Here is a 27,592-nt window from a genome sequence, read left to right on the forward strand (position 1 = left end):
CTCATTTGAGTTGTGCATATTAAAGCAGGAGTGATACTGGGAGCCCCTGCACTGGGTCTGACTTCCAGGAGAAAGTGAGAAGTAATATGTAAAAACATTTACAGCAGCCCAGAGAAGCTTAACTGCACAATGACTGAAACACACACTGGTTCACGATATTTATTACAATCTATTGCTTTAGATAAACCTGCTGTATGGTTAGTAAACCCAAACCACGTTATAAGAACCAACAAAAAAAATTACATCACAAACCACGTCTTCGTAAACGGTATGCAATGGAGGTGAACGGAGGCACAACCTTAGCCGTGAAAGTAAGAGCACAATGAAGATCCTCATATGTAAATACAGCTCTCCTGGTAGCAGATAATGAAGGTAAATAAAAGTCAGACTAACAGTATTAAACATAAGCTAGGTAAAAATCAGAGCAATATTGTTATATCTGTATACAAAGAATATAGGGCCTTTTTAAATACCCTTCTTTCATTCTCAATGACCTGTAAACGCAACTCTCCCAAACCATCTTCCCTCTGTACCTGAACTAGTATATAAAGATCTATACAGAATGTGCAAATCCAATAAGTATTTTTAGGGTCTCTTCTTCAAATAGAAGAAATACAAAGTTAAAAACTTTAACACCACAGATTCCCTCTACCCAGCCTCTGCAGAAAGACATCAGTAGCAGTATCAGCCAAAACATCCAAGTACAGAAGTAGCAAAACACTGGACCAAGAAATCCCTAAGAATGCATGGCATACAAACAAGAAATACAAACACGTGCAGAAAGGGAAAAACAAACAGTTATCAAGGGAAACTATGAACACTGGCAAATGAAAGTGAATTAGGACTCATCAGCCTACAGCAGATGTGTTCCTAAAAAACACTCACATAATGGCTTAAGTAAAGCTATAATGTTAAGTGAGATCCAATTACACCTTAGGCAGACAGGCTTTATTCGTCTACTTGTTCGTTAAGAGGCGATATCTGGTAGTTATATGCCATACTGTTTAATACATTTGTAAGTACTACTAGACCAGGATGTTGGGAGCCAGATTTCCTACTACTGGGTTATTTGCTACTGCTGCCTTTTCATTACCACTGCACAGATTCTTTCTGCACCGATCAAACCTTTTAATATCCCTCATACCAATCTGCTATAGATTAAAGTTTGTGGAAAAATAAGTTAGACAAAAATATTACAGCCTACAAGGAGTATGGTACAATCTAGTTTTTGTAGTTAAGACTTCTGGCCCAAGAGTAACTTAAGAACAGTACCAGCCTGAGCAGAACACAGTTCTAGACCATTTAAAATAGAGAGACGTTGAAATAGTCCGGATTTTACTTTGATGCTGGGAAGTGAACCAGAGACCAAAGAACTTTATATACAGAAATCTCAAGTGTAGACTAGAAGCTCAAGCAATAACTATAGTTCACTTCCCTTCAGAAGCTGCTTTACAGAGTGTTCTTTGTTTTTTGGTATGAGTGCAGATGTGAACTTCTTACCATAGTCTCTGAGCTTCCATTCATGCTGAGAGTGAACATATTCAGTGCAAACAACACACAAATTAATTCAATTTACAGCTCTCAAACTAAAGTAAAAAGAAAAAAAAATGCTTACTAGTGGTATCTACTGTTTGATTGACTACCTCCTGTGGAACTTCTGCTTATCAGAAGGTCAGGTAATAACACTGAATATCAAGAAAAGGATTCCTTTGGCCAGCGTTTAAACATTCCCATTACCGAGATGAAAGTAAAATTATATTTTCTAGGTCTAGAAATAGGCACAGAAGCCTCCTCTACGCCAAACACGTGGTGATCTCCATGCAACACTGATATAGCTGCAAAGACTTTAAAGGAGTTATCTTTTTTGAAAGAACTATTTACATACAAGGCCAAATCACAATGTTGTCACTCTATGGAGGTAAGTTTTATAGTAAAACTTGACTTGTGGTAAATGCCAAACAGTTGTCTAACAACTCATTTGCAAGGTTGGAGTGCAATACAAAACTCACTACAAAAATCAGTGTCTATTCTTCATCTGAGTACTGAGAGGTTCAGTGTAGTTGCCAGCACTATAATAATATGGTTAAAGTCATTTTCTAGTAAATCAATATTGCCAGAGAGGTACAGTCAGTCCACAGTTACAATTGACTTCTACCCAGTATAAGAGAACCTAGCAACACGCCTCAAAAATCTCAGAGCCATCAACTTCTTAAGTCGTCAGTTCTGAATTTCATATGAATGTTGGGATTATTGACCATGACAAGGTCAGGTGTCCAATGTGTTGACTTCTTTGGAGCAGAAATAATGCACAACTATTGCATTAGGGTATCGAGCAAATGCACTGTAAAGAGAGAACACAAAAATCAACTATCAATACAAACAGTTTTCCCTATTGAAACAAGAACATCCAAGTTGTGTCAGAATCAGAAAAAGATGCTTACATGAAAATTACACTTTGCTGTTTAAATTACAGCCTGAATATATTCTTGAGAAAACCAGACAAAAGAAGTCTATGGATTTTGTAAGAGTATCATTTAAAAAAATATTTTCTATTTTCATTTCTATAGGCACACTACTTGGAAGTCACTGGTAACAAATTAAAGACTGGGTGATGTACTGACATGACTGACCTTCAAAACCTTGTTGAACTTAACAGCATTGGAAAAATCCTAGACAACTAAAACAACACTGCATATGCAAATTTAACACATTAACAGCAAAGAACTGAATATGCACAGCAGTAAGTATATTTAGACCTACGTTCATTAAAATATTTTGGAAAAAGAACTTTTCCCTATCATTGCGAATGCTCCCAATATCTCAGAAGGGTTCACATCAACAAAAGAAACAATGAACAAGCTAGTCACGTGGCATTTCACTGGAGTTCAGAGAGGAAAAAGTGCAAATAAAATTTGCGTTCTATACTAACCCATAATTACCTACTAGGAATAGTAGAAGAGAAGTTATTGGCATCCAGGTATCAAGTGAATTAGCTCTGCTTTCAGACATCCTAAGATAATTAGGCTACAAAATGTAAACCAGCCAGGGAACCACAAAGCCATCAGATATAGAAAACTATTACACATGTATCTTAGTTTCAGATTCTTTCTATCATCCTTCTTAATTCTAGTTACGAAGCAGGTAGTATGCAGTGCTCTTAGAAAATTTTCCAAATTCAGTGTAAGTTATTTTCTGCCTTCTAGAGTTGTGAAGTAAGAAGTCTTATGAGTTTCTGAAGGGATTTTTAATTCTCCTTTGTTGAAAGCAGGTTTAAAAACTCTTGCAATAAAATTCACTGACTAAAGCTTTGATGTTTTCCCAGCCACCCACTTGAGTGATGTAATTTCCAATTCAAACACTCTTCAAATGTCACCCTCATACTGCTGTTCTGTGACATATTCCAAGTTTTGCAACGTTCTTAGTTGTAAGTGTACAAGATTCATATTTGCTTCAGTTTCCCAAGCTTTAAGACACATGCTCTCTCACCTGTTACCTATCTTCTTTTTACATACAGTGCACACCTTCTCCTCTGTAATAATGCATTTCACTTGCTGATGCAAGATCCGCTCCTCCTGGACCTACAGAAGAATTAAAAAAAAAAAAAACAAAACAAACTTGCTCAAAAAGCAATGCCACACCACAGTTCCCTTCTGGTCTGGTAAAACGGAAACCTGTCACAATGTTTAGTTTTCAGTGGCTATATCCACATTAGCAAGTTGTACAGCACAAAAGAAGCAGGTCTGTAGAGCAGAGCAGGTGGTATTGAATGCCCAACACCCACACTATACGACTTGCAGGATTTTACTTTCAACTGGTCTGGTCCACAGACTGAGGCATTCTAACCACTAAGGGATGTTCAGGTGAACTACTGAAGTGCATCATCTGGTTTAGTTTATTTGAAAGAAATCCAGTCCATGCTCTTTGAGATCATCCTGCAATGCACACCTGAGCACAGTGAGTCCAGAGACTCACACCAAAAGCACACACGTCATCCAAACTAAAATGAATGTACTTGCCATCTCCCAATAAAGGGACATTCAATCTACTTGATGCACACCTACTAATTTCAGGTGCACTACAGCACCATCTAGAGAACACACATTCCATATAAGGAACAGTTAATTTAAATAGTGAACATCCATTTTAAAACACCATTCCCATAAATGACCGGTGATGGGTACTTACCCTCAGAAACTCAGCATGGAGAAGATTCTTGAGTACTTGATTAAATCTTTTCTTCTGGGCATTTTCTTCAAGGACTTTCTCTAAGAAGATCCGAATCTCACTAATCTGTGTATTTGCTGGGAGTAGGTTTATTGCCTGGAGCAAAATATACTTAGTTAGGAAAAGTTAAAAAGGAATAAAGAACAAAATAGAATAGAAATTGACACATTTAGCTTGACACTGTTACAGTCTGCTCACTTGCCTACTCCAGTACCTTCTGCCAACAGTACAAACTAAGTACTTGGAAGTCTTTCTTACCTTGGTAGTATCCAGTTTGCTGTGATGTAGTTCCAAAACCTGCAGAGCAGCCTGCAGGTTGGCTTGAGGCTCCAGCACTTCCATCTTGATTGGTCCCAGGCAATGAACACTAGGTGGGGACAGATACATCCGGAGCAGTGACAGATAGACCTGTTGCACACAAAAGGAAAATTCTGAAACCACTGCATGCATCCACAATTGACGGTGCTGGTAGAACCCAGCAATGGTACTAGTAAGTTGTACCCATGCCATTCAAAATTCTGAAGTGCTCATTTAAACAGCTCTTATCTTAAAACAACAAAAACTGAAAGGTATCAATGATGTTCAAGGCCTTTAAAGACTTGCATTCTATACTAAAGATTTTCTATAAAAGTAGTTTTAATCATGGCTCCCTCATCTTATATAACTCATTCATAATCTTTAGAAACCAACATTTCACTGTTTTTTAACATTAACTTTTCTGTAGAGGTACGTGGAATATGCACACAGTATTTTGTCTTCTGAATTCCATTACAACTTTAGCTACAGAACATATGCTCAACTCCAGTGATACAGTAACATTCTCAACAAAAAGCAAATTAAAAAAAAAAAAATCAATCATCTAGTAATTCCTAAATTGCAAGAGCTTATACCTAGGTTCCTGTCCACCTACACAAACTCTGAAAAAGTCTATACAGAGCAAAAACTTTAAACTCCCTAACATGGTATGAATAGTCTAATACATCTGCTGAAAAGAAAGACTGCAAAGATGAAGCTACTTACATCTTTGTTGCCATCTTTGTTTCTGTCATAATGTTTATGGCAGTAGCTAGAATAGAGAAGAATGAAGTGAAATGCAGGGACAGTTTTGGAATCCAGAGAATGAGAAATTAACATTTAAAAGCTTTGATTACTGAATCCATCCAAATTAGGTGACCGTACATCCAATTCCGATCAATTAATCAAGTTGCACAACAAAATTACACCATTTACTCTGCATTACAATGCTGAGAAAAAGGGAGGTTTTGTGCAAGTCTCCCACTTCCAATCAACTTAAAAAGCTTTCATGCAGAAACTAAATTTAATTCAGCTGTGTAAAAAAAGGAAAAAAAGATGGCTCCAATCAACACATCATAGCATAAAAATGTATGTGCAGACCTATCTAATTACTGTATCTGAATCACAAAGAGAAGGTGTTTATTAGTGTACACTGCATACCAGGGTTGAATGTCCTCTAACAGGCATTTACTGAAACTAGCTTTAAAAGAACCTATGTTGAACAAGCCTCAATGTTCAGATATACCTGCCAGTATCAGTTAATTCTATTTTCACCTAAGTAGTTTAGATTCACTCAGAAGGTTCCCTGACATGATACGTCTAGCAAAATGCCATAGCTTTACTAGAGAGGACTTTGCTAACTGAAGGAGCTTAACTTTGCATCTGGGCTAGTGAGTGTCTCAAAAGAGAAAGGAAGCAAAACAACATACAGAAGTTCACAAACTAAGGACAGGTGGAAACAAAGAACTCATTGATGACTCATATTGCTCTAAAGAGCAATGACAGAAGAGCATGAAAAGGTAAGCCTCAAGGGTTTGGCATCACCATCTGTAATGAACAGATACCTGGAAGAGCCTAAAAGTCAAGAAAACATGGAAACCCAGAATATCTTGAAAGCTTATAGCATTCACGGTCCACATACAGCAACATTTCACCACACATCCTATCCACAGGGCAGTGAGTAAAAGAAAAAAAAAAAAAGAAAAAATTCTTACTTTTCAGCCATATTGGTGTCCTTCAAAATATGAACATAAATAAACAGAGCTTGCTCATGCTTCCCCATACGACCCAAGAGCAGAGCACGTTCTTCTAGGAGACCTAGTGATAGCATGAAGGATTACTCAATAGCTACACAGAGAAATGACAGCATAAGCTCCATTAGTGACCAGACTAACAGAAGGAATTATAGTCTGAACACAGGTTAAAGTTACACTGAGACTGTAAGTCTACTTTACACTAGTCTCAGTAACATTTTATGAATTCTTAAGTAACCTTAAGATATAAAAAACTTCAGATCTGTTGACCAATTCAGGCTCATGGAAAAGTTAGGCTAAATATTTAAGTGATGGGAGATGCCACAAGGTCTTAGGCCAACAGTGACAGGAATCCTGCAGAGACTGGTAAACCCAACTGTACCAGCAAAAGCAGAGTTAGTATACACACCAGTGGCCTACAGTTACAGATACAGCCATTGTTTGTCTCTAGTTACCATGATTCTACAATAAGTGAGGAGGTTTTGCTGTACAATGCCATAAGCTAGGGTTTAGTTAACCTATGGAAACTGAACTCACCATCAAAGGGGAAGTCACTAATTAGTCGACTAGGTTCATACCAGCTAGACTTCTCCAAAAAAAGTAGAAGCTTTTTCCGGTAATCCCCCAAGTCTCCTCCTTCCTCCCCAGCAGGCACTGGAGTTTTATCTATATGGAAGAAAACAACATAAGCTACAGTAAGACAACTATTTCACTACACTAGTACACAGAAGAAGATAAACAAATCATTATGAGGAGGAACCAAATGCTGATGAAACTGTTATATGGGCTGGGATTCTGGTGCACCTGCCAAATTACTTCAGCTCCCTAAAACACATCAAGTGGGTGGCTGAACAATAGACTCAGTTATTCAAGACCCTTCCCTACCCTTAATGTGTAGAATTCAGAGAGCAGTAGCTGCCATTACACTTAATCATGAACAAAATGTCACTTGGTCCCTTACGATCTCTAGGGAGGCAATAAACTAGACTTCCCTACAAACCCACAACTTTTATTGTTCCAGTTCCTTCATCACTTGGGATATCTTCTGGATATGAAGAGGGAAGTCTTACAGCAATACACTATGAAGGCTCCCCTGTGCTGTCCCATGCCCCTGGTCTTCCCACCAGAAAAAAATAAACATACCTGCAGGGAAAGAATTGAGATATTCTTTCATTAAGCCCTGCACTTTCTCACAGTATAGCTGGATCAGACAGTTGTGAAAGTCTGCACCAGTTTCTTCCCAGACATGAATGATGTGTTCCTGTAAATACATGTTCAGGTTCAGTTATAGAAACCTCCTCTGGGACGTAATTTGTTATAAACAAGCAACAGTTCCACGCTTGCCTTTACCAAGCTTGACTTCAGGATTTCATATATTTTAATTATTTTTTCTTTGCACAACTTATGGCAAAACTAGCATTCTCTGAGACAGCATCAGGCTCCAAAGCCTGGAGAACTAAAGCCTTACATGTAACATGTTGTATTGAACGTAATGCACTAGTACAGATTGAGTTCTTACCAGATAAGGAATAGTCAAGCTTTTAAAATTTTCTATCAAGAAACTGAGCACTTTGTCTCGTGGCAAAGCTTCCACTTCAGGGAGGTCTTCTGTAAATATCTGTTAAACAAAATTTTATTCACAGAATGGTGCTTTTTTTTTTTTTTTTGGCGGGGGGGGGGGGGGGGCGGGATAAGAAAGGCAAATTAACATTTGATATTTAAATATTCAATCAGGCTCTTCTGCAAAAAGCATGACATCAATAACATTAAATGTTGTATCAAAGGTTCCTAGCTACTTATTACAAGATAAGGTATTCCAGGAATGGAAAAGCATGAGAAAAACTGAAAGGCTGTCCTGCTCTATCTACTGCTAATCTTACCACAGCGCTGAACACAGAAAATATAAATTATGTATTTAATTGGATTTAGCATTAATACACAGCTTCTTACATTGAGTTCTCCCAATTCCATACACTGCACTAAGAATGTCAATGTCAAGGTGCCTGTTTCAACCACACTTACCTTGAGTCCATCTTCAGGAAAATCTCTTAGCACCCAGACAGAGTAGGAAAACACCAAGTGCAAGTTCTCTGTGCCTGGAATACAAAAAGTAGCAGTGCTCAATGTTAAAATCCTAAAGATCTATCTGCTCACAACACAAGCAGATGCTTTCAGAGCCAGCAAAACTTAATTTACAGGAAGAATCCAGTTTGGTTTTTCCCCCCTGCTTAAGGAAATCACACATTCCAGGCTAAAGCCACAATTTCTGTACTTTGCAAACATGATTTTAAAAAAGAACAAGAATAAACTCAAATACTAAGTGCCACCAAACGTAAACAATTCAGACCAAAACCAAACTTGGTTGTCTTAATCACATTCCAAAAGTCTTCCCTTACAATTTGTTTTTATTAGGGTAGAAAAAGACTGTACTTTCACTTGTGTAATTTCCTTCAGTCCATTTCCAGCCTGCCAGTCTAACGACTTCTATAGCAAAGGGTCAAATACTTCATAACAAGTAGTAAAGCATCATAGTCCTGAAGTAATTGGCATAGAAACTACATGACAGGTAATAACTTCAGCTTTTAGGAAAATTCAGGACCTGACTCTTTAAAAGAATACTTTCAGTTGACAAAGTTCATGAAGTTTACAAAACATGTTAAGAAAACATGACTCCCCCCACACCTTCCTGATGAGAACCCACTGAGGCATTCACTGCCCAAACAACGCAACAACACAACTATACAAGAAACAGAAACCTACACCAACCCTAAAAAAAGGCAGCCATTGTTTGCTTTTCTTCATCCCACAACATCATCAGGAGTAAGTTACTTTTTAAATATTTAAAACAAGCAGCATCTTCACAGTAGCAGTATTTTCAAAACCAGAAGATGAGTGCTATGAAATAAAACAATTAAAATACAGCCAATTTCCAAGTTTCAGAAACAAAACAGTGACTTGCTAAATGGCACTAAGGTCACGGGTCTGAATTTTGCTGAACTTCAATTAACTTTCTGAATTAACAGGGCATTGTATGGTAATGGGTTTGCTAGCATCACTGAGAAAATTTAAATATAGGACAGGACAAATCATGGGATTAAGTTCTCCTGTAGAACAAGAGACAGAGAAGAGAAAGTCTAACTCCTTATGAACAAGTATGAGATAATTAATCAAATAGCTCCTTTCCAAAGCACCGATCAAGTTGCCTTTGCTGAAATCATGACCAAATCAAACATGAAGTTACAACCTACTCAAAACATTCAAGATGGCAGAAGAAGAGGAGGAACTCATCGAGCAACTACCAAAGCCTATAGATCAGAATGCTAAAAGGCCACACATCACACAACAAAACAAAACAACTGGCTCCCTCAGCACATCACATTCAGCTGCACGGGGATTTACACTGAAGATCACAGGCAAGGATGTTTTGTGCTGCTAGAATTAAAGCAGACACTGAATTTCTAAACTTTCTCAGCAACAAATCCCTAATTTAAAGATGAGCCTTAACAGGAAGAAGTTCTGCATAACACTATTTTAACAGATAAGGAATACTGTAATACAGAACACTATCTACCACCCAAATACATCATTCTCCTGTGGCTAACTCTGCACAGATAAAGCCTATTTTTGATGGGCATGGCCAATCACAGAATTAACAATTAATATTTGCTGTGATACAGTAAACAATAAATGCTTACTCTGTTGATACATGGCAAGTATCAAACCCAAATTAGCAATACATACTTGATGACTTCAGACTGCACCTACAAGCCTGGAAAAAGTTTTCTATAATTACCTGAGAACTATTTAAGAACATTGCATTAAATGCCCAAAAACCTATAGACAAGAGATGACCAAAGAAGAGTTTCTACTTCACTCAGAATGTAAGTGAAAGCAACTAAAAATACATCCCACATAATTAAAATTTAAAAAAATAATTAAAAAAAATCAATTATTACTTAGATTAGAAGTTCATAACTACAGAAGCCTCACCAAAGGGGCAGCAGAGGGAAATATCTGTAGAAACCCCATAGTCTGAAATGCTTTTATCATCTTACTTAAGGGACTCCCAGAAATGACACTTACCAATTAATCAAGGCAGAAGCGGTAGTGCAGTTAAAAACACACACACAGAGTATTACATTTCTGCTGTTTACTGGAGGGGGTGGGAAAGCTGCAAGTGACCCTATCCTAAAACATTCCATTTATTAGCAATAGCTAACTTTCTAGATTGTTTCCACTGTATTTCATTACTCTGAAGTGAAGAGACCCAAATATTCTTTATCGGTTTTAAAGAGCTGTGCAAGAAGCATACAGGAAAACTGATTCTCAGGAGGACCTGAAACACCAGAGAAGCTCCAGAAGACTAAAAGAAATTTAGCAAGCTGCCAAGATTTTAGAAAAGTATTCTAGACAACTTGGATAATTATAGGTCTTAAACATCATCAATCCCAGGTAAAACAAATGAACAGCTGACATAGGTCAATCGAGATTAATTTATCAAGATAACAGAACTATTTTTTAAATAAGATTAGAAGTTTGTTTTGTAAAGCTGTATGCTGAATATAACATACCTACACTTCTCTAAGATGAGTGGCATTACCAGATGACACCAATGAATAAGTGTAAGAGAGACATCGCACAAACAGGAAAGGTCTCAATGTCATTGTAAGCAATGGATTATCGTTGAACAAACATGTTGCTAACAGAAGCCAGCAGGAGTTCTTAAAAGAAGTAATTATAGGAAAAAAGTATCAAACTTTGACAACAGTGTAAGACTAGGAGATGAACAAAGGTATTGCCCTTATAAACTACTCACTACCAAAATAGTAGTGTGATACATTTAAAAAGAGTTGTGCATTTAGAAATAAATAATATTACTGGATGGGAGAGGACTATTCTCAAAAGTAGAAAAACCAAAAAAGGACTTGGGAGTTCACAACGAACAGCCAACCAAGCAAGTTTCTACCATGATGCTGTGACCAGCACCTGCAACTGTTAGGTCATAACCTAGATCTACCTATACACAGAAAACAAAAACTTAATCTAGGATTCTTCATCTCGGGAAAGATGCTACAAGACCCAGAAACTGGATTTTAGACTTTCAGCTGAAAAGCCTAACCCAGAAGTTAGACTCCCATTTTGTCAGTTATGGTAAATCATCACTGGAAGAAAATTCAAAATACTATGGCATATTTTCTACCAATGGAAATTTTTATCAGAAATAAGGAATGTTTTCCAATAAGATAGTCAAGTTTCAACAAGATGTTCATGAACTAATCCTCAAAGTTTGCATTATGCAAGAAACCAGACAAGATGACAAAGATACCCTTTAGCCTGGTAAGTCTCTAGCAAGTTGCTGAACAGTAGAATAACCGCTAAGCCCAACAAGAGTAACACCTTCACAAAAACAACGCTCTCCTTCACACTCACCCAAATGCTGCAGATATTGCACTGTCCTCTCGTGACCCTTCAAAGGTGAGTTGGCTTTCTTTGACTGATCCACCAGTACCTGTAATGCTTTCAGAAAAACAAAAAGGTTCATTCCTTTGTAACCACAAATACCACTCCAACTTGAGCCACAAAAAAGTGCATTTTCTCCTGTTCTGCTACTGGAGGCAAAACAAAGTTTTGTTTTAAACACACAGGCCAAACGGGTAACAGGAACAAAGACCGATTTAATCACAAGACAGACCCAGAAACTCTCAGAATATTGCCTGCTCACTGAAGACAAGTTAAAACTCAATACTAGGAATACATGCTCCTATCCCTTCTCCTCTCCCCACCCCAACCTCACACCTACCTTTCTCATGCAGACCTTTCTTCTCATACAGTATTATCAGCTCACTATATTTGTGTGCCTTCTTTAGTACATGCTCGCTCTCCTCAATATGGCAGTGATTGTTCTCCAGACGTAGCAATGGTGCCACCAGTGCTACATTTGTCTGTAAGCGAAAAGGGAGCACCTTAAACACATGCACCTCCTAAGCTTATAGTACAAAACATGAGTTGGTACAGAGGAGGAAAAAAAAAAAAGTCTTAGAGCATAAGAAGTGACAGTTTAACATCTGAGATCAAGGCCCATCTTCATCTCCCTAATTTGTTGGGACAGAAAGAAAACAGTATATCAGATTTATTCCCGCCCTTCCAGAATAGAGGTCAGCTTTCAAAAACATCATTGACAGCAAAGATCGTACTCGCCTGCATTTAACAGTACAAGGCAACACGAGAAGCATTCATTAGAACTTCAATATACACAGGCAAGGCCATATTCTTTTGACAGAGGCAGCGACCAGAAACAGACACATCTGCTTTTTCCCATGAAGCTACTTCCTGACCAGTGAGCAAACTAGCTAACACTGAAGTTTCACAGATCATTTTTAGACCAAAGACAGACAGTTGTGTGAGAATTTCTGAAGTAGCTCCTTATCCTCCTTCTCAAACATTTCAGCCTGAAATTCCAGCAGAGCTTGCACGGTAGAAGAAAGGCCTCTAGGTTAGGCAGAAACTCACATGGAGGTAACACTTTAACAGGGTGGTATCAATGATTTGTAGCAGCTTCTTTTTGGATTTGATTGTGGGTGTTCCTTCCATGAGTGGTGAGGTACTGGACTGATGGTCAGAATCATTTAGCTTCTTCACCAGCTGACTTCTTTTCTGCAGGACATTAAATGAAATTTTAACAGGAAAAGGCCATGGATTTCTCCATCCCACCTCAGAAAACATAACCCACCAAGTAAAAAGACTAAATTAAACCAATTTAATAACTCATTTTATCAACTGTTTCCTAAAGAATTTTTATTGTTACTAACTATTCAACACATCACCTTTCGAACCACATTCAGGTGCATACATTTGTTTTGCAAATTTATAGTTTTGCAAGATGTCCAGAGTCTTGAGAAAATAGTCAGAAGGAAACTCAGTTAACCTGAACAGAGACATTTTAGAAGTCAGGAGACATTTAAAACATTTGGAGAAGGTTTTGAACTACTAGGCACAAAAAAAATTTATCCTCCTTCAGACACAAGCTTCCTTTTAATCTAGTAAGAATGGCAACAGAACAATTCAGATTCCAGTTACAACAAAATAAAGAAGACAGGAAGTTACACTACCCATTACCTCCTGTTCAACCTTCTAATGCATGCTTTTGATGCGTCTCCTGGATAGAGTGCCCTCCACAATAGTCATGAAACAAAAGCAAAAGATCAAGAGCTCAAGCCCTCTTCAGAAGGCTACTCGAAATAAAATACTGGACTCATGGTTCAGATCTGGTCCATGAGTAAGTTTTGTACAGTCCTCACAAAAGTCACATGTGATGCCTCCCACATATCTGTGGGGCACCTCACATCTTCCAGTTCCCCTGCTTTCTCATAGTTTCCAACCATGAAGACAGCCCATTAACGCTAGCATAACAGAGCTGGAGTAGGCATACTGCTTCCTGCACATCACAGTTAACCTACAGAATATGCTAAAACTGAATAACCCTGCTCTAAAAACAGATATAGGAGCACTCACTTGAGTTAGGTAGTCTATCAGAGCTAAATGTGCCTTCTCCAGCTCTGCCCCAGAGAGCCCTGGCAGGGGGTTGGGATACTGTAGCTGTTTCCTGTAATCTGTGGGCAGGAGGTCAGGATACAGACCCATCACGTGAGTGGGATCTAAGCAAAAAATAACTAGTATTAGTAACCATTCATAACATTATTTTTGCAAACTCTTAAATATATGTAACCTTTGAGCAACCCCTTTCCAAAAGAACTGTTGTAGTCAACTTGTATGTCCACAGGGTTCCAGGTAACAGAATTTGTTTATTACACAAAAGAAGCTAAAACAAGGCAAAAGAAACAAGAGAAAGACTGTTTCAATGTCCAAGCACAACAAGTTCCAACCTGTGCGCTTGGCACACCTGGAGGACAAGCCATTATTATAATCCTCTTACTGCTCTTCTTGCAGAATCCCAGCATTAACTCTGACAGTAGGACAAGATTTCTAGGAACAAGCAATGTTCTAAGAGAAGATTTACTGTGCTTTTAAAACAAGAAGTGAATAGCACCATCTGTAACTAATGAGCACCTGTTTTCATGGAGCTTAAGCAAATTCAAAATGACCGCCCTCCAATTTAAGTTCAAAGTATTTTGAGTTCTCAGTCGTTTTCTTTCATTGTAGTTTTCCAAAGTAAATATGAAGTTAAGTGTCATCAAAACAAGTTCTAGGTTTAAATGCACAAGGGATGTGCTGTCACCAATAAAAGAATCTCAGCCTTAAGCACTATTCTATGATACAGTCAGGTGTTCTTCCACTAATCCTAGTACAAACCAGAGGAATAGCATCAGAGGCTATTCTGACTTCCAAAACCACAGAAGTTTCCTGGCTTCAGTAGCTTGGTCCATTAAACAGGAAACAGGGTTAAAGGTCCTCAGTTTGGTCAGAGTCCAAGGATTTAGCAAATCTACAGGTGTTCCTTATTTTTCATTCCAAGCTAGCAGTGCACTTTTGGCAGTTGCTGAAACCCTCAACTTTAAGGGTCTGTGTACACGCTATGCACACTGTAAAATAGCCTACAATACAAATATATTCTGCACAAAGGGCAAATTCATGATTTAACTCACTGACTGAATTAAGTACTATAGCCAGTTTCACCAAAAAAAAAACCCTAAGGAGATGTCTAGGCTATTTGCCATTTACAGGGACCGGTCAGCACAAGACACCCGTTTTAAAACAAAAACAAAACAGAGAACAAAAAAACTCCCACACAATAGTCCATGAGCTTCACTTCATTCCTCCTAACCCAGGCACCTCAATGCCAACCCAAGCATTTACCTGTACCAAGCTTGGCAAAAACTTGCATGGATTCATCAAAGCGCTTCTGGCAGAAGAGGTTGAAGGCAAAGAGGTTCTTTATGTGGTGAATTTGTTGTCGCTTCTCACTATCTGAATCATCTTTCATTTCCTACACACATATAAATTAACGAACATTTAAAAACTCTTGGGCCTCATAAATGATAATAAAACACCCTACAGAAATAACAGGAGTATTATGCTTTGGAGAGAGTAAGAAGAAGAAAAAGGATAATCTTCCAAAGTGAACACCACTGATGGTGATTCTTAGATCCTATGCTTATTGTGTCACTGAGATAACCTGGAGGGTTTGAAAGCTACCTCTGGTTATCTATATACTTGCTTTATCACAGCAACTCTCTCTTCACTCATTTGCCTTTTCAAAAATTTTTTTCAAGTGAGCAATACAAAATGCAATTAATTCATTTTAATGTAGTTCCAGGGAAGTTTCCAGAAGCCAGAAAATCCTAAAACAGTAATAGCAATATAACTAAACGTACTGCTTCAGCATCTCTAAGAAATTACTATGTTTCAGGAGGAATACGGAGGGCCATTACAAAAAAAATCCTGGTCATCTGACAGAACAAAACACACAACTCCAAGCAAAACTGTTTACAAGCAGTCTGAAGTCAGACATCCGCTGCAAACCCAAAGGTTTCTGAGTACTTACTGCCAACTGCAAAGCCAACTCAAACTGCTTGTCCTGCAGAAGCTGCTGGATCTGTGTGGCTATGGACACCGGAATGAGCCGCCAAACAAAGTGATTACTTGCCACATATATAATATTTGTGCTGTAAACAAGACAAAAAGGTCAGTTACTAAGTTCCAGCACTGAGGAAGGAGCAATACCCTAACCAAAAAAAACCAGTCCCGGTTAATACACACATGGATCAATCAAATACAAGGGTAACTTAAGCAATATTGCAAAGCAGAAAGAAGAAGAATTTATTTCCAGTGATCAGAAATTCCCAAAGATACTCAACTCTGTCATTTACTCCTCAAGGTATGGCCTCCACCCGCCTGTTCATAAAAAACAATGGACTGCTTCAATGCTACTTTTTAAGCTGAGCGAGTTAGAAAAGCTCTTCCTCTCCCAGTTTTTCAGAGTGCTACCATACACTCAGACAGGCCAACAAAAGTAATAATCAGTTATACTCAATACCCTCCAGACGTGATGAAGCGTGGTCTCTGCAGCTCGATACTCTGTACCAGCAGCCGGGGTTCAAAAGTGCGGATCTCCACATACCTTGGCAGAACAGCAATGATATAGGGAGGCTGGTGTTCTATTAGTGACACAAGTGAAAAATAAGTTGATTGTTCTCAAGTATGCCTCGAAACAAGCCATGACTTAAAGTAAGGCTTCTCTTCAATTCCCACCCCCGACCCCACCTTGAAATGTGTCCCTTTTTTGCTTATTAAAAACAAAACTCAACGCCCAACACTGACAGCAATTTTCTAATAGGCTACTACCAGGCTTTTTGTTCATCTTTCAACATAAGGAATTTCTGTGGCACTCAGGTGCCCAGAAGAACTACAGTGCTTTAACACACTACATTCCATTTCAAATCTTGTCCTTTTATAAAAGATATGCAATATGCCTATTTTCTGAGGAGGAGACAGGCATACAGACTAGAAGCAAAAACGAGGAAGAAACAAAAATAAACACATGAAACCTTCCACACTCAGAGTACAACTTGAAATACTTTAGAAACTGTCACACTCCAAATCCAGCTAGTTTCTAAATACCGAGAACATAACGACTTTGTCATATACAAAGGAGTAAAAAAAGCAAATTTTTAAAAATTACTGCTAATTCTCACCCATGGCTATAGGAATATCTGTCCAATTCAAGGCACATTTCTGAGTACAGATCCCTTCTTCATTGAGCACAACCGTTAGATCATCTTGGCCAACCGCAACTTTTCCATCTGCTACAGGAGCTACCAATGGTTCCAGCTGCTTCCCTGTGGGAAACAGTTCTTTGATGGATCCTTTTCCATCCACCTAGGATAATAAAGAAAATTTAAAAAAATATGTTTTTCAAAATAACCTTAATTTCAAAGTTGCATAAGACCAAAGCCAAAAACCCCCTTGAGGAATTTACAACCCAGGCTAATCACTAACAGGACAAGTGCAATTTTAAAGAGTAGCAATAACATTTTCTGCATATCATCATTTATCTTGCTTATACATCATTTGGAAATAAAGAATTAATACTTTTGTGTTGGAGATGATGTATTCCTGTTACTATAACAGCAGCTGAGCAAATAGTTCATACCGGTTTATAAAACGCATAGCACAGTAGCAATATCAGTTAAAGTGTCCAAACACTTCTTAGTGTAACCAGAGGATTTCATTTAGGCCAAAACTTTAACACAGTTTTATTCTGGCATCAGTGAGCATTGCCACATAAAAAACAAACTAGAAGCCAAGCAACCTGCCTAGCCTTTTTCCCTGCCGTAGCCACTCATTCTTGTGGCCACATGCTGTCCAGAGAACTGAACCCACCCCGCCAAAAAAAAAAAAAAAAAATCCACCAAAGAGCTGTTTCATGACCTGATCTCACAACTCACTGCCACCAAAACAGAGAAACCTTCAACTCCAGCTACATGTTCCTGCTGCTTCCCTTGCGTTACAGCTCAAGCATTCTTATAAATCAACAGCTAGCCAGCAAAAAACAATACCATAAAAACATGTGCATTTTTTCTGCCTATTTAGTGAAATGAAGCCATTCAAGGATGGGTCTGTCAAGCATCAGAGTCAACCCAAAGCAGACACTTGGACAGCAAGTCCCCACTCTGCTTGAGCAACTGCACAACTACTCATATCACTAGAAGGGCAGGAATCAACACTTAGGAGAGGGCTGCAAAAAGGCATCACTTCTTTTCTGAGCAGTGTCAGTTTGAAGTGACTGTAAAAATTACTGTGCAGTTTTCCTGTGCACTACAGATCACTGTTACCACCCACGTACGTACACATACGTACGTGTGGTGCACCTCTTCTTCACTTCATTTTCCTGTAATATCAGCAGAAGCCAATTGTACAGGGAAAAAAGAGAATCAAACATAGCTGTCAAATGAAGCGTAAGTGGACACTGTAATACTAAATTAGCAACAGTAAGTTTAGAGACTTTCAAATTGAAATGACTACAGTAGAATCAAAAAAAGAAAAAATGGTTAAGCTCCACTGTCTGCTAGATAAGAATATATTCTTGGTCTTTTTTCCCCTTTTAGAGCTATCTCCTTTCTTAATACGTTAAATAAAATGCAAACTGAGTTTACATAGACTGCTGCCAAACAAAACCATATTTTTTCTGATGTCTTTTTTCTGCAAGAGTTTCAAACACTGGTTTCAACAGCAATAAACAGATGATCACTTCCTGACAAAACACCAGTTTAAAAGGACAGACTTAGACTGCCCTTTCCAAAACCACATATAGCAAGAGTACCAGATGCTGTTTTTCATAAACGTTTGTTAGTTAAATCCCTGAGCACAGAAGCAAGCTCCATAATGTCTACTGCTACCCCAAATCTTCTTAAACACTGTATTCCAAACCCCAGTCTTACGCGTATCAGGTAATAGTCCCTCTTGAAGCCTACACAGATGGAGTTTTCACACCAGGCCATGGACTTGGGTACATCGGGTACACTGAAGTCCCCCTGAGGAAAACAGGTTAAAACAGCTGTTACAAGAGAAAAGCAGAAGTCCAAGCTGGCAACACAGAGTATAACAGGCAGTCCTGTAAACGGCTACATTCATGCACAGTAAAGAGGTGTGCTCTGAATTAGCTGGTAACTTCCTAGAAGAGCAGCCTAGCTGAAAAATTCTCTACCCATTTCCATTGGTTATTTTTACCATTCTGGTATTCACAAGTGCAGTTCTCTGTGGTTGTTGTCAGTAACTACGTTCTGACTTAACAACATACCTGCAAAACTTTGGGTAGAAGTGGACCAACTTCCATAGTGTTATTGTTAGGTATACATTTATAGAGGCTGCACGCTAATACATTTCACTGACTTACAAGTGTACTACAACCAGAATATTAAAATATAGAACACAGCCTTTGATTTCATTTATGAAACTGTATTAATGCCACTAATTGTGATTTCAACCATGCATTTTCACTTTTATTTGCTCCTTCATTGTTAAATCACTGCAGAACCAACAGGAGTCAGTGCTCTGAAAGTCAGGAGTGCCTCTGAGTAATAGGGACTGCATAGCAAGCAGTAAAGAGCAACTACACTCCCTGCCACGGCACACTAGACTACAGAAACAACAGAACTCACCTGTAGTTCATGGAACTCTCTGTCCTTCCAAAAATAAAGTTGTAGCTTCTTCCGCACTGCCACGCACATTCTCAGCACCTCTTCTCCTGTATCTGACTGCTGTGAAAATAGACAGGCCTAACTCATAGGCACTCATAAACTAAGAGGCAAGTAAGATAATACAAGGCGAAAAGAATCCTCAGCCTGAAGCAAAGCTGTCAGCTGAGGAGCAGCTTTGTTCTCCATGCCAGAAGGGCATTCCCTAAACAAGGAAGCACAGACAGAAGGGGGGCGGGATACTTAAAAATGAACTTTGGCAGGGATTGTGACACCAAGGAAATAAAAAAGAGCACCAAAGACACACACACACAAACAGAAGATAAGTAGAGAGCTATCAGCGTAGCCCTGAAGACTAGGATAAATAGCTTGAACTCAATGCAGTATAGGAGAGGGGAGGAAATGGAACAATGCAAAAAAGTGTGTTATACTGACAGATAAAAACATTAATAGCTGTTTAATATTCTAGCCTATTGTAAAAGTTTCCTGACAAGAAATACTAGCAAAGCAAGTGCCTGTACACACAAAACAATAAGGCACTTTGGAATGACCAGATTTAAAGGCGCTTTGAAAGACATCACTAGTTTTAACACCCAAAAAACCCTAAGTACTTACTAGAAAATATTTAATACTAAGCTCCCATGGGGTGAAGAGATAAAAAGTGATCAAGAGCACTAAGCCATCTCTTCTGGTTATGAATAAGGTTTCTGAATGATGTGGGCAGGCTGAGAAACTCACTTGGATAGAAATAAGTCACTTAATAAACCACAGCATATGAAGAGAGGATTGCTGTACCTTATGGAGCCATTTTATGGCCTGAATCTACCACAACTGCCATGAAACTCCTTGGGTCAATACAGTTTAACAGCAACAAAAATGTGACAAAAACAGTGACGGAAATGCTTGGTGAAGGGAACCACTATGAGCTAGTACCCTGGCATTTTAAGCAAAGGGAATAGCTTTTGTAGAGGACCTTTCAAAAAAAGGACAGTCAAAGTTAATACAGGATAAAAGTGCCTTGAAGTTTTGTATCAGGAGGTTAAAGGCTACAATCACAACAGGCACAGGAAGATATCTTACAAAGCACAGGAAGAAAAATAAGGTGACTACATTAAAATTTGTTGCCTTAAGCAAAGCTTCAACATCCAGTAGGTACTAATTTTAAAAAGCACTAGAACCCAAGCAACTTGCATGTAACACAAAATTAACAAAGCTAATCTATACAGCAACATAAAAAAAGTTAACCTTATTACAAACAGTAAGGACACCTGTGCCATTCTGTTCCTCCTCTTACCTGAAGATCACAAGTGAAGAGAGATGCACCTTTTGCCTTGGAAACCGTGGTGATTTGTTGAAATGTCAACAGGTCATGGACATAAATGTTATTTTCTGTTTTAAACAAAATTCCAATTATTATTCAATATTTAATACATGTAGAGCTCATTGCTAATTCAAATAAGCTATCTCATTTTATGTTTACATAAAAAGAAGAACCTGTGAAACTAAGAGCTGCAAGAAAGGAAAAAGAATATTTTCCCAAAAGCTGAAAAGTAAGTGCTAAGGCATATACCAATAGAAGACAATAAATGCAGAAAAGATGACACCACCAGTGTTGGTAAAATTACATGAAGGAACTGAGAACAACAGTTCCTAACCAAACGGAGGAAGTGGGAGTATAAGGGACAGCAAGCAGGCCAGAGCAGAGCAAGTTCACAATGGAAGACTGTATGAACATAGACCATTTTGAACTGGCTCCTGAAATTAGCGGAAAGTGAACGGTTGCAAATGGAGGGTGCTGTGGCCAAGTTTTTGTACGCACGAGGACGCAGGCAGCAGAAATCTATGCATGCTGGAGTCGGAAGAGCCGGGACTTGGAGATCATAAAGTGAGTAGCAACATAAGCAAAAAAGACATAGGAAGATCATAAGGTTAAACCAATACAGCCAGAGACAAGCAAACTTAGATCTTCCACAAGATGGTAAAAGATCACCATCTGCATATAAACTGAATTTGGTGTAACACATCAACAGTAAGTTTCATACATCAAATAAGTTTGGACAGAAGTTTTAGCCCCTATCATACAGTGCACACTCATACACACGCATGTATGAGTGTATCTGTATATACACGTGCCAATACAGACAAACTGTATATATATATATACACACACACACACTTCAGTGCACATATGTATTTTTTCATTTTTAATCACAAAACTTAGCGGTAATACTTTGTTCTCCAAGCTGGCTTACGACAAGCAAAGCTGCTTCTCAATCTATGCTGCATAATGCTTCCTCTGCAAAGTGAAAAAGCCTAAATCTTACACAATGACTTTTCAACAACTAGACTACTATGCAGGTGCGTGGACAGGGTGCCACATTCAGCCAAGTAACTGCATCAAGAAGAGCTCATTAAATATTAAAACATTTTCTTCACTTACCTAATAGACTGACCAGAATTTTAAACTGAGAAACAACATGAATCTGAAAGAAAGAATTCTATTAGTGACTCCATTCATAAACTAAACCTCTGAACAAGGCTCGATTATAGATAGTAAAAGAAAATGCATCTTAGATACTCTCAAAATAATGAAAACAGCAAGGCAGCTATCTATGCACAACCTTCCTCCAGCTATTGCAACCCCTTTCACTTACACCCAGTTTTTACAAGTTAGCACATACAGTTTGCAACCCAACCTGGTAAAAAAAAAGTTATAATAAGTGGTATGTGACTAGTATAGAAGTACTTCTAAAGGATATAGAGTGTGTTGCTCAAAGAGGCTACATAATCTTTGAGGTAAGTGCTTATATTGATGCTCAGGAAAGCAATGAGCCAAAGTTCTCAAAAAAAACCCCAAAAAAAATCAAACAAAAAAAAAACCCAAAATCCAAAAAACAGTAGTAAGACTGGCATTGATAATCAGTTAGTTTAGTTCTAAATTCCAAATAAGAGGAATTACATTCATGTTCCTATAGCATTTTATCAGAATCAAATTATATATTGCAGTCTGTTAGTGTTTTACCACCATTTTTACAAACATTTTCAGAGCAGCTGAAGATTTACTGTGAACAACAGCATTTCCGTAAAAGCCAAAAATAAACCTGTAAGTTCCAATTCTTTACTTTCTGCTTTTAACCAAACCAAGCTTATTCCTGTTATGGGAAGAGTAGGCAAAACCACCAGGCTGTGCCGCCTCTAGAAGAATCTATAGTTTTGAGGAAACTTTTTTGTTAAGCTTAGCAGAGATTCCAGAAGTACATTTGATATTCATTTCTTGGCTGAAAACACTGGAAAACTGTCCCATCCATTAAATGGTACTTCCTACCTGCTGAATCTTTTTTGAGAAGTTCTTGTTGGATTTCTCTAGTGTCACTTCAAACCTATTGCAACCTACCAAAAAGATTTGAGAGAGTATGTAAACTGAAGTTGCCCTTAAATTTATGGCTGAATATATCTTACTCTAAATAGATTACAAATAATTATGAAAGCAAACTTGGCCACTTAACACTAGAAGAATGACTTTCTAGCATACCTGTGCTATCTTTTACTTAATAGCTAAATGCATCAGAAGGTCTTCTACATAGTCAAGTGAAAATTTAAATTACACTTCTTGTGCCCATCTGAGGACTTCATCAATAGTTACATTTTTGCCTTGCTGGAATTTTAGGTTACAAGAATTATATTTAAGTATTTTGAAACCCAGACATACAGAGATACCCATAAAGACTTTATCCACACCAATCAAATATCAGCAACTTAAATGGCTAGGGAGTACATCACTGCAAAGTAGACAAGGAATAAACACTACACCACAAGGGTTTAAAAGGAGTTTTAGGGATAAAGACTTACAGACACTTTCTGATGACATAACCTCTCCTGGCATTGATGCAAAAAAGGGGGAGAAATTTACCACGTGAGATAAGACACTAGCAACTTGAGACTAGCATGTTCTGATTGGAATAGACGGTCTACAAGTTTCAGAAAAAGCAAGCTGAATTCAGTCTCTAGAATCCAAGTAGCTACAAATGAACATCTTTCCAAGAGCTGATGAACTTAGAAACAGATGTTTGGTTTTTTTCTTTCCTGTCCCACACTACATTACTGTGTTCAATAACATCAGTTTCTACATAATAGAAGATAATGCAAAATACAAATCTGTTTAGTGAAAATCGATTTTAACTAAACCAAAAATAGAATAGTTCTATTTGTGGCATCTCCAGAATAGACTATGAACACTTATGACTGTCAAAGAGGCAGGAAGAAGAGTAAATACATGACAGAACTAGTTAGGAGGAATCCATCTTCCCCATCCCTTGATGCTCATGGATGCACTGAATAAAGTTGCTCTTTCACTAATCCAGTCCTTCATTAACAGAAGACAAACATCGAACATCTGGCAACTAGTACATTGCACCGCTGTGCACACTGTATTCACAAAAATTACACCAACTTGCTATAAATTCAAACATATGGAGACCTGATACAAAACATACTTTAAAACAGAAAAAAGGCTGATACTACTTGCTATCTTTCTTGCACACCTGATAAATGGTATGTACACTTTCACCAAAGATCCCCCACAAATATTCATTAAACTACATAGGGAAAAAATCAGCAATTAAACATTCTTGTGTTAACATCACTACAACCTCTTAAAGCACAGGAAATAAAAATAATGTAATCAACTTTTTGTGTCATTCTTAAAATCAACTTACCTATGTCTTTCTTGATCCTGTAAAGCAGAAGATGCCCTTGTTTGGTACCAACAAGGAGCCACTCCTCTACAGAGACAGGGGAGAAAAAAAGTCTAATTAGTTTCAACGAAGACTGCCCTTCCCAGCCAAGATGCATTTATCAGAACACTTGGGAACTTGTTTCAAATGCCAAAGACGACTTTCTGTGCCAACTACACGCATGTCTCCTATCACCTCTCTGGTGGAAGTGCTCGGAAGTAGCTTTCATTCTCAGGAGAGGATGGTCAAAGATCAAGCAGTAAAACAGAGAGTACAGCCTAGACATCACATCCCACTTGTTTATACAAAGGTAAAGAAGCAAACCATTGCATCTTCTGTGCAATCAAAAGACGCAATAAACTATACTTCAGACATTACTATCTCCCAGAAAGGAACAGTGCTACAAAATGGGAAGAACTGGCAGGAAGAAAAACAAGGAGTTCTATGTGGGTTTGAGTTTGTTGTTTTTTTTTTTAAATAGGCAAGTTTTTATAAGAACTTTCTGAAATAGTCAGCTATGCTGGGAAGGACAGTGGAAGCTTTGCTTAAATGGCATTTGAATTGCTTGGACAACCAACAGTCATTTAAGATTTACAAGAGAGAACCTTTTTATACACAAACTCTGTGGCAGAGTTTCAGACTCTTCCTATTTACAGCATTCATAGCATACAAAAGGTACAGAATCTTTGTTGGGTCATGAAATATGACTGAAATTCTTCCTCCTTGCTGAAAATCATATAGGAAAGAAGCATACACAAGTATTTCTTTCTACATCTAGTACTCCCTCATTATCGAAGATCCAGGTATTTTAATAAAATCTTGTTTCCTGCAAGACCTTTTTTCCACCAGTGGAAAAGTTGTAGAGACAGAATTACACCTCTTTTTACACAACCATACTGTCACATGCCTGTGGGTTTGGGCTTTTTTCTACTTCAGCAAAATGCATGCTTTCAAAGAGGTAAAAGATAAAAGCCTCAACGCAGGAATAAATTATCTTCACATCTTCTCTACTATATAACTCTAGCATAAACAACCCATGTTTAAACGTGGCATTAATTAATTCAGGCTATAATTTTGTTCTTAAGACAGATTAAAGGGGTCAAAGATCCACAGTGTCTGAAGTTTTTTTAATTACCAATTTTGTGCTATGGCAGTACATCTGATGGAAACTGCTCAAGCAGTTTGAAAAGCTTTATCAAGCCTTATCATTATGACAGCTGGTGCAATCACCTGACCAAAATCTTGACTGTCAAGTATGCCCAAAAACGTAACTTACATTTATATACCATTAATGCACGCAAACAGACTCTAAACTTAAGACTTGAACATACCACCGGCTTTCAAAGATAAATTTTAGCCAAAACACAGGGAACAGTTTTTAGCAAGAAACTAGCCGACCCACGGTTCCAGCCCTGGGATTCACGGCAGCCTCCCCCACAGCAGGGCTGCCGCCGGGCGACCGCCGGCACCCCCCTGCTGCAGGCGCCGAAGCCAACGCAACGACCGAAAACACGGGGAAACGCTCCCCGCACGCCCAGGCCTGCGAGGCGGCCGGGCCACCGCGGGGTACAGCCGGCCGGGGGCCGAGCGCCGCGGCCACCCCCGGCCCACCGCAGGGCAGGGCGCGGCAGGCCGCAAGAACAGCTGACAGGGCGTCCCGGCCGCCCGGCATAAGGGAGGGGAGCGGCCCGGGCTGCGGCGCGGGGCGGCAGCGCCGCGGTCCCCGGCTCACCCCAGGCCGCCAGGCAGTCGATCTGCAGCGGCAGCTTCTCCAGGATCGGTACATGCTCGAAGGCGTCGTGCATGGCGGCGGCTCCTCCGGGCCCGGCTGCCACAGCGGCCGCCGACCGGGGAGAGGCAGGCGCCGCGGGAGGCTCACCACCTGCGCGGCGGCAGCGGCAGGGGCGGCGGGGCGGCGCGGGGGACGAGCCCGGTCAGAAGCGCCGGTCAGAAGCGCCGCCGCCCGGCCGCTGTCCGGCCGCCGTCCCACAGCTCCCCGCCCTTCCCGGCAGTCCCCGCGCCCGCCCCGCCGCCGCTTCCGCGCCAAGGCTCCGCCCCCCCCGCGCTGTTCCCGCCCTCGCCTCGCCCCCTCAGCGCCCCGGGGCGGGCGGGGCCGTGCCGGCCGCCGACCCCGCGGGGGCCGTGGCCCGGCCCGCGGCGGCTCCGCGCCAGGCACAGCGCACCCGCGCCCCAGCGCAGCCCCCGCGCCGGCAACTCGCAAACGAAGCACCTTCCTCGCCGACATCGAGCAGCCCGCCCCAGCTGCCGGGGGCTCGGGAAACGCGGGTCGGCAGGGCCGGCGCCAGCGGTCGCAGGGGACGCGCTCCCTGCCCCTGAGGGGGCTCTCCTTGCCCCGACGTAGCCCTTGTGCGTCTTCGTACAACCCGAAAAGGGGATAGACTGTGAGACACTCATTTTGTCTTCCCACAACAACGTTAGTATCAGAGCCGTCAGGTTGCCATTTGCTAACGTAAACCGTGGCAGGTAGGAAAGTCACCCTATGTACAAAGACAAAAATTGACCTGCGTAACCTAAGGAAACCAGATGAGGACAGCAAAACATCTCTTGCAAGCAAATGTCTGGTTTTGGAGGTCTTAAGTTTTACTTTGGTGAACTTATCCTGTGAACTTGGCCAGTGAAGTTCAATCTCCAGTTGTTGCCTTGTCCCTTCCAGAACAGGCCATGGTTGCATTTACATTGGCTGTGGAGAGGTGCAATATTCACCACCACTGACCTAAACCAAACTAAATAAGCATATGGTGCTAAGCTTCCTGAGCATCTTCACCAACGGAGACCACTGCTTCAGAAAAGAGGGACTGAGGACGCTTCGTGCTGGGAGATGGAAGCACAGGAACGTGAGAACAAGCGTGGTACTCTTGCATCCAACTTCTTCCCTGCTGAGGAATGAAACCTTGCTAAAGCATGAAACCAGGCTAAGTCACATCCCCTTCGCAGATACCAGAACTGCAAATTGCCAAGGGAGTTATGGCTCAGGTGTGTATCTGGTCTCCTTGACCTAGGATTCCTGCAAAAGGAAAAGGAACATAGCACCAACTTAGTGAAAGGAAATGTAAGTTTCAGTAACGCTGGGTAATAATGACTTCACATGCAAATTGCTGTAATCCTTTTTTACCAGAGTGCAAATTACATGTGAGGCATTGGCCTCTTCACGTTTTAAAAAGCAGCATACTTTAGCATACAACATAAAATGCCATATAAAGTGAACAGAAGGATTAAAAAAAAGCCCACAAACTCACACACCCTACATCTGCAGAATAAAATAAACATACCCTTCCCTACCCTAGGTCTTATGATCCTGACTCACTCTGTGCCTATCAAGCCTGTTGCATTTCTTTACCATGCTATGTGGTCTCTTACTATTCAGTCCCTCCTTCGGAGCTCCTAGCAGGAACATCTTGTCACCCTAATGAAA

The 27,592-nt window shown here is 39.7% G+C and overlaps 1 protein-coding gene across 3 annotated transcripts; it reads right to left on the reverse strand.

The window, feature by feature from the left end:
- Positions 1 to 145: 145 nt before the first annotated feature.
- VPS39 (VPS39 subunit of HOPS complex) lies at positions 146 to 26,161 on the reverse strand. Of its 3 annotated transcripts, none has more exons than XM_087746297.1 (26): positions 25,892 to 26,161; positions 24,142 to 24,207; positions 22,752 to 22,816; positions 21,867 to 21,909; positions 21,246 to 21,296; positions 20,721 to 20,815; positions 19,391 to 19,489; positions 18,671 to 18,763; positions 16,925 to 17,108; positions 16,267 to 16,387; positions 15,775 to 15,895; positions 15,087 to 15,216; positions 13,785 to 13,927; positions 12,783 to 12,926; positions 12,073 to 12,214; positions 11,703 to 11,789; positions 8,295 to 8,368; positions 7,792 to 7,890; positions 7,416 to 7,533; positions 6,810 to 6,938; positions 6,234 to 6,336; positions 5,245 to 5,290; positions 4,483 to 4,632; positions 4,186 to 4,320; positions 3,487 to 3,578; positions 146 to 2,341 (listed from the first exon to the last, which is right to left on the reverse strand). In XM_087746297.1, the coding sequence occupies exons 1-26, from the start codon at positions 25,962 to 25,964 to the stop codon at positions 2,266 to 2,268; spliced, it is 2,679 nt and encodes an 892-aa protein (XP_087602423.1). In that variant the 5' UTR covers positions 25,965 to 26,161; the 3' UTR covers positions 146 to 2,265. The 3 variants fall into 3 exon arrangements, with proteins under 3 accessions (XP_087602423.1, XP_087602424.1, XP_087602425.1); XM_087746298.1 differs by lacking the exon at positions 21,246 to 21,296 and adding an exon at positions 23,276 to 23,302; XM_087746299.1 differs by lacking the exon at positions 21,246 to 21,296.
- Between the last annotated feature and the right edge of the window lie 1,431 nt (positions 26,162 to 27,592).

This window comes from Nipponia nippon, unplaced genomic scaffold, assembly GCF_047370975.1.
Source record: "Nipponia nippon isolate SJK-2023a ecotype South Korea unplaced genomic scaffold, ASM4737097v1 scaffold_10, whole genome shotgun sequence".
NCBI lineage: Eukaryota > Metazoa > Chordata > Aves > Pelecaniformes > Threskiornithidae > Nipponia > Nipponia nippon.